At 48.4% G+C, this 7326-nt stretch overlaps 1 protein-coding gene across 1 annotated transcript; it reads right to left on the bottom strand.

The window, feature by feature from the left end:
- Positions 1-774: 774 nt before the first annotated feature.
- Positions 775-2034, bottom strand: LOC100355826 (retrotransposon Gag-like protein 8B). Its single transcript, XM_002720318.5, has one exon. The coding sequence runs from the start codon at positions 1940-1942 to the stop codon at positions 1601-1603; it is 342 nt and encodes a 113-aa protein (XP_002720364.1). The 5' UTR covers positions 1943-2034; the 3' UTR covers positions 775-1600.
- Between the last annotated feature and the right edge of the window lie 5292 nt (positions 2035-7326).

Below are 7326 nucleotides of genomic sequence, written 5' to 3'. Positions count from 1 at the left end.
TGCTCAAGATGCTAAAATATAAAGCATTTTTTTAAAAAGAATTTTACCTCTTTTAGGAAAAATCCTACTTTGTTTCCATTGATTATTGAATTTGATTATTCTGTGATTCAGTTAAACATAGCTATGGCGAGAAAGAGTCAATTAGGAGATTTTTGATTGCTTTACTTTTAATAGTTTGGGGGAGAATAACACAGGGCTAAAACATCCTCTGGCTCCCCCTTTTAACTGGCCAGTCACTCAGACTGCCTTTTCACATTAGTTAGCTCACCTCACTGGTGATCCCTTGGGAATTTGCAGAAGTGCACAGCATCACTGGAAACTAAGAAAATGTTCAAAATGTTTCTTGGGATTTGAAAATGAAAATAAAAAAAATCAGAGTAAATAAAACTTTCACAGCTGCTTAGAAACAATGAGTGTATAAATTTTATATTTTATAACAATTTGAGACTTGGGCTTTCAAATAACTTTTGAGAAATAAGGAAATCATTTCAATGAACCCTTATGGATGAATTCTCAAATCACCTAGGGGAAAAAAAGAGAAGTAAAGATTCATTTCCAAAGAGCTATGAAACATTTCTAATAGCATTATAGGATTCAGCACCAGCGACAGAATGCTCAGTGGTAGGTTCTCCATCCCCAGGACCACGGCAGGAGTGGAATCTTGATTTAGGATGGTCCAAAGAAACACTGAAACAGGTCATGCGGTTTCTGAACAAGATACAGACCCGCTTTGTAGGAGCACGGAGGGAAAGGTGGCACACTCAGTGAACGCAGTTTCTTATTGGACAGGGTCTGACATTTATTGAAAGAATGGAAAGACTTCTGTACAGGTAGTGTAAAAGAGCCGCGAAGACCACAGGGTCATAGTGTGGGACACAAGGCACACATCAGAGAGACAGCTGCACGTTCGGAAGAACCGGGACTCGGGGGGGCGGGGAGAACTACTGTCATGTCCACGGGAGGACGTGACAGGCGCGATTCAGCGCCCAGACCCTCAAGGTGTCTCTGGGAGGAGGGGGCGCGGCCTCACTCATGGTGGGAGGCCGGCTGGCCCCGCCGGGCAGCCGGCTGTCGGAGTCGGGGTCCGAGGGCCGCGGCCAGCCCAGACCCCTCGGAGGGGAGTCCAGGTGGCTCAGAAGAGCAGTCTGTCGGCGGGAGGCCGGGGGCGGCGGCGGCGGCGGCGGCGGCGGCGCAGGTGCGTGGGCAGAGCGATGCGGGCTGGCGGGGGGCGGCCGGCGGTGCGTGGTTGGTCGTCGGCCGCGCGGCGGGGGCCCAGCCTGCAGCCCGAGGGCCGGACGGCGGCCCCCGGTGCAGGGCACAGGCCGGGCCGGCGGCAGCGGGCAGGGCGGCGGCGCTGTCCAGAGCCAGGCCCAGAGGCAGCAGCGCCAGCCTGGAGCGCTATTCCTGGAACAAAGGCAAGCACGACGCGGGCGGGCGGGCGGGGGCGAGGGGACGCCGCGGCGACTCGGGGAGCAGGGGGGCGGCGGGACTCGACTCGGGCGCGAGCGCGGCGGGGGCCGCCCGCGGCGACCCTGGCGGCGGCCGGCGGGCAGCCCACCCTCCCCAGGGCAGCCGGCCCCGGGCCCGAGGCTCCGGCGGCCTAGAAGTCCTCGTCCTCCTCCCAGCCAAAGACGCGCTTCATCTCGGCCAGAAAGCCCCGGTAATCACTGAGGAGGGGACTGTCCTTCTTGATGTAGGGGATCACCCACTGCAGGGCGGGCCCCGTGAGGCGGGTGATGAGGAACGTCACCTTGAGCGCGTCGCTGGAGAACGTCTTCTCGTCCACGAACATGTAGGAGCCCGTCTGCACGATGAACTCCGGCAGCCGGTCGGTGTCGCCGTCAAACGTCTCGGGAAAGGGGATCGGGTTCCTCCAGCGACGCGCCGCGGGCCGCAGCGGCCGGGCCAGCAGGGCCTTCACGAGCCGCATGCGATTGTCCATCGCGCCGAGCTGGCTGGCGGGGCTGCGCGGAAGGCTGCGCTCGGGCGTCGCGGCGAGGACTCGTCGCGGAGGCGGGCCCGGGGAGGGGCGGGTGTGGGCGGAGTCACGCGCCGGGCTGCGGGCGGCGCGCGGGCCCGCCCACCAGGCCGAGCGGTCGGCACGGCGCAGGCGCGTGTCGGGAGCCAGCAGCGGCGGGGGGAGAGGGAGGCGCGGCAGGGGGCGGGATAGGGGCGGCCGGGGGCGTGGCCAGCCCTGGAGGAGGCGGAGTTGGAGGCGGGAGGGGGCGGTCCCAGGCGGGCGGCGGGCGGCGGGCGAAAGGCGGGGAGCCGCGGAGGAACGCGACACCCCAGATGCGTGTGGCGAGGCTGGGGTCTGCTGCTCTTGGACAGCTTCTGGTTCCACTTGGGGAAGTTAGCGAGTCCGGGGGCGTCGCCCTTCGTCCTCCCTCACTCCGCGCCCTTGCGCATCCCTTTGCGGATCTGGGCTCTGGCTGCCTTTTGAGGGAGGGTCTCTGAACACATGGTGCAACTCGGTCGTGTGTCTCAGCCAGAGAGGTGTTGACTCTGCAACATTACAGGCCAACCCCAAGTACTAGCGCAAAGTAATTACACCCTGAGCAGCTACTGTACGGAGGGTTGAATGCAAATAAATACCTTAATTTCCTGCAGTAAAATTCGGTGTGTGATTTACCTAGTTCAATCACTTGTCTATGGCACAATCCTGCCACGAATTATGAAACACGAGACACCTATTATCCCTTCAACACCTGTTTTTCCCCTAAATTTCATACTGTGCTCCTTGCACAGCACGTCAGCAGTTCTGGACTATTTCAAGGACGTGGAAAATGCATGTGTGTGTAACGACAGTGGCAATGCTGTAGAAGGGAGAGGGAGCATGAGGGAAGGGACAGGAGCACAGATGTTCCTGTGCAGGCATGTGGAGCCGGTCCTGATTTAAAAACAGCTTTGCTGGAGAAGGTGACTAGGATGGAGTTTCCAGAAAACTTCCTTTGCCCTAAACGGGGCCTGTCGACCAGACCAGACGTTTGAACGTTAGAGTTAGGAGATACATAAATGACTATAAAAGCAGTAGAAGGGAGAATAATGCTTCCATTTAGCTTCAGTTTGCAGCATAGTCTCTTTAACTGTTGGTAGATCTATATAGACCACTGAAGTACCAGAAGTGCCTTGAAGGATAGTCAGAAAAACACTAAACATTCAACCTATCTATTTTTCTTTTTTTATTTAGTAAATATAAATTTCCAAAGTACAGTTTATGGATTACAATGGCTTCCCTCCCCCATAATTTCCCTCCCACTCGCACCCCTCCCATCTCCCGCTCCCTCTCCCAGTCCATTCACATCAAGATTCATTTTCAATTATCTTTATATACAGAAGATCGATTTAGTATATATTAAGTAAAGATTTCATCAGTTTGCACCCACACAGAAACACAAAGTGTAAAATACTGTTTCAGTACTAGTTATAGCATTACTTCACATTGGACAACACATTAAGGACAGAGATCCTACATGAGGAGTAAGTGCACAGTGACTCCTGTTGTTGACTTAACAAATTGACACTCTTGTTTAGGGCATCAGTAATCACCCTAGGCTCTTGTCATGAGCTGCCAAGGTTTTGGAAGCCCCCTGAGTTCACCGACTCTGATCATATTTAGACAAGGCCATGGTCAAAGTGGAAGTTCTCTCCTCCCTTCAGAGAAAGGTACCTCCTTCTTTGATGACCCGTTCTTTCCACTGGGATCTCACTCACGGAGATCTCTACCTATCTTTAAGAGTAACAGGTCTTCATGGCTAGGAAAATTTTCTAAACAATAGCATGACTCTGGGATGGATCTTTCTAATGTTAAATGTGGGAGAATTGTAATAAAATGTTTACAAGGTGATTTAGAGAGACTAGAAAATTACACAGCGTAGAACACAAATGAATCAAGGCAATACTATTTAGACTATGGGCCCGATAATCCAGTAATTTAAAATAAAGATTTATATTTATTTTTAAAAGCAGAATTACAGAGAGTGGCAGATGCAGTGTGTGTGTATGTGTGTGTAGTGTGTGTGGGGGTGTGTGTGGGTGTGTGTGTGTGTGTGAGAGAGAGAGAGAGAGAAAGAGAGAGAGAGAGAGAGAGAAAGGAGAGAGGGTTTCATCCCGGTCTCCCACATGGTGGCAGGGGCCTGAGGACTTGGACCATCTCCTGCTCTGTTCAATAGCACATTAGCAGGGAACTGGATAGGAAGTGGAGCAGCCGGGACATGAACTGGCACCCATAGCTGATGCATGCATTGCAGGCGAGGTCTTTACCCACTATGCCACAACCCTGGCCCTGAAAACCTAGTAATTTTGAAATCCTCTGGAAACTATGACTCTTATTTATAAGTCATTTATTTGTTATTAGCTTCATACACTGACTGCTTTTCATTCCACAGACTATAGAATCCTACAGCCAGCCCTTAAGCATTCTGTGCTTCATTGTCAATTCTGTTGCTGAAATTTACAGTAATCAATTTGTTCTAGGTAACTGGAAGCTGACAACAAAAGGTGTTTAATCTGGCCCCTGACATTGTTCAATAGTTTTTACTATTTGATGTCTGAGACTGATTTGCTGCATACTCTTTGATTTAATAAAGCCATTAGGAGTTTGTAGTTTTTGTTTTTTAAATGATTCCCCCAAACGGTAGAGTTAGAAACGTGCCAGGGGACTCCAATACAATCCCATCAAGTTGGCATGTACCAATGCCAACTCACTAGTCCAAGTGATCAGTTTCAGTTCACAACTGATCATAATGATAGGTCTAAGAGTCAAAGGGATCACATAAACAAGACTAGTGTCTGCTAATACTAACTGATAGAATAAAAATGGAGAGAACGATCCAACATGGGAAGTGGGATACACAGCAGACTCATAGAATGGCAGATGCCCTAAACAGCACTCTGGCCTCAGAATCAGCCCTTAAGGCATTCAGATCCAGCTAAAAAGCCCATGAGAGTATTTCAGGCATGGAAAGCCAAGACACCCTGGCAAAAAAAAAAAAAAAAAAAAAAGGAAGATCTCTGGGAATGAGATCTCAGTGGAAAGAATGATGGGCCATCAAAGAAGTTGGTACCTTTCTCTGAAGGGAGGAGAGACCTTCCACTTTGACTATGACCTTGTCTAAATAAGATCAGAGTTGGTAAACTCAAAAGGCTTCCATAGCCTTGGCAACTCATGACAAGAGCCTAGGGTGATTACTGATGCCATAAATAAGAGTGTGACTTGTTAACTCAACAGCAGGAGTCACTGTGCACTTACTCCCCCCATGTAGGATCTCTGTCCCTGATGTGTTATACAATGTGAATCAATGGTATAACTAGTAATCAAACAGTACTTTACACTTTGTGTTATGGGGGGGGAAAAGCCACTGAATCCAAAAGCTGTACTTTGGAAATTTATATTTATTAAATAAAAGTTAAAATAAAAAATATGTTTTATTATTTTATTTATTTGAATGACAGAGAGAGAGAGAGAGAGAGAGAGAGAGAGAGAGGTAGAGAGGTAGAAAGAGAGAGAGAGAGAGGGAGGTCTTCCATTTGCTGGTTTACTCCCCTGATGGCTGCAATGGGTGGTTGCGCCGATCCGAAGCCAGAAGCCAGGAGCCGCCTCTGGGTCTCCCATGCGGGTGCAGGAGCCCAAGGACTTGGGCCATCTTCTTATTGTTTTCCCAGGCCATAGCAGAGAGCTGGATCAGAAGAGAACTGCCGGGACTAGAACCAGCGTCCATTTGGGATGCCGGCGCCTCAGGCCAAGGCATTAACCCGCTGCGTCACAGCGCCAGCCCCAGGAGTTTGTACTTCTTTCAAAACAGTTGTACATCCTGCACATCTTTATGACTAGTAAACTGAACGCTGCCTGTTTTGATAGAGTAAACCTGAATCTTTAGCACTCTGGGCCACATGGGTTGGATGATGAACTTCCATTCTGACTTCCAATGACCGTTCAAGATGTTTTTACATTGAAACTGGGGGTTTTCAATATATGCCATAACAGTCTATTGCTCATCTATCGTTTTAGAAAAACAGTAGAAAAGCCTCTGGAACAGTGGTTTTTCACACAGGCTCTTAAAGCAGGGTCCTAGAATTTTCTTCACAACTTCAGGCCCCCATCTACTTTTGCCTTGGGAGTCACTTGCTTGTTTTCATAAGTGATCAAACTTAAAGGAACAGTTTTTTTTCGTGGATCTAAAACCTGCTATTAGCTATGTTCGATAATCAAGATCTGATCTTCATGCCCTTTATCTTTCCAGCTATGGAATGATCCAGATTATACTGGGCAAATAGATGTGCCACTCCTTCCTGGAGGTTAATTAGCCAGGCATCATGCAATATTTCATTGAATTCACGAGGGGTGAATTTAGCAGCTCCCATAACTTCTCATCTGACACCCAAAACACAAAGCTGACCTTCTTGGACTGTTTTTATTTTTTTTAATTTTATTTCTTTAGGTTCTGCAACATGAGCGTTTCTTTATCTACCTAATTATTTTATCAATGAAAGCAAGCTTATTACAATAATTAATAAAGGCACAAAGATACATACAATTGTAATGATATTTTATGGTTTGCAAGTATCTTCTATCAAGCTCAGAAATGAAATTTACAGTCTCAGATGATAATTAATCCTCCGCCTAGCGGCACCGGCACACCGGGTTCTAGTCCCAGTTGGGGCGCCGGATTCTGTCCTGGTTGCGCCTCTTCCAGGCCAGCTCTCTGCTGTGGCCAGGGAGTGCATGGAAGATGGCCCAAGTGCTTGGGCCCTGCACCCCATGGGAGACCAGGAAAAGCACTTGGCTCCTGACTCCTGCCATCGGATCAGTGCGGTGCGCCGGCCGCAGCACACCAGCCGTGGCGGCCTTTGGAGGGTGAACCAATGGCAAAGGAAGACCTTTCTCTCTGTCTCTCTCTCTCTCACTGTCCACTCTGCCTGTCAAAAAATAAAAAAAATCTTCCATTTTAAATTTAATTTTTTCTATTTAAAATTTTCTATTCACATTAAGGCTTTTGTACCAACTTTCTTACTCTGAGGCAGGACACTATGTGTCCTGAGAGCCAGACTGTGGGCCATGTGCTGGTGGAAGACCCCTCAAATGATAAGTGTGCAAAGGACTTTATCAGAGAATTTGGAAAAAAAAGTTACAGTTGAGTAGTAAATATTCAATAAAACATTCATTCAAATTTTGTTCAAATACACATTAATACAAAAAATTAAAACAATATTTTCCTGATAATATTTCTGGTGACAGTTGAAAACTGTAATATTTGGAATTCAGGAAAATAAGCACTTCATACTATTTAGAAATGGTGAAACACCTTTTGGAGGAAGTTTTGCAGA

This window comes from Oryctolagus cuniculus, chromosome X, assembly GCF_964237555.1.
Source record: "Oryctolagus cuniculus chromosome X, mOryCun1.1, whole genome shotgun sequence".
NCBI classification, from domain to species: Eukaryota; Metazoa; Chordata; class Mammalia; order Lagomorpha; family Leporidae; genus Oryctolagus; species Oryctolagus cuniculus.
This window is presented reverse-complemented; position numbering and strand designations above follow the sequence as displayed.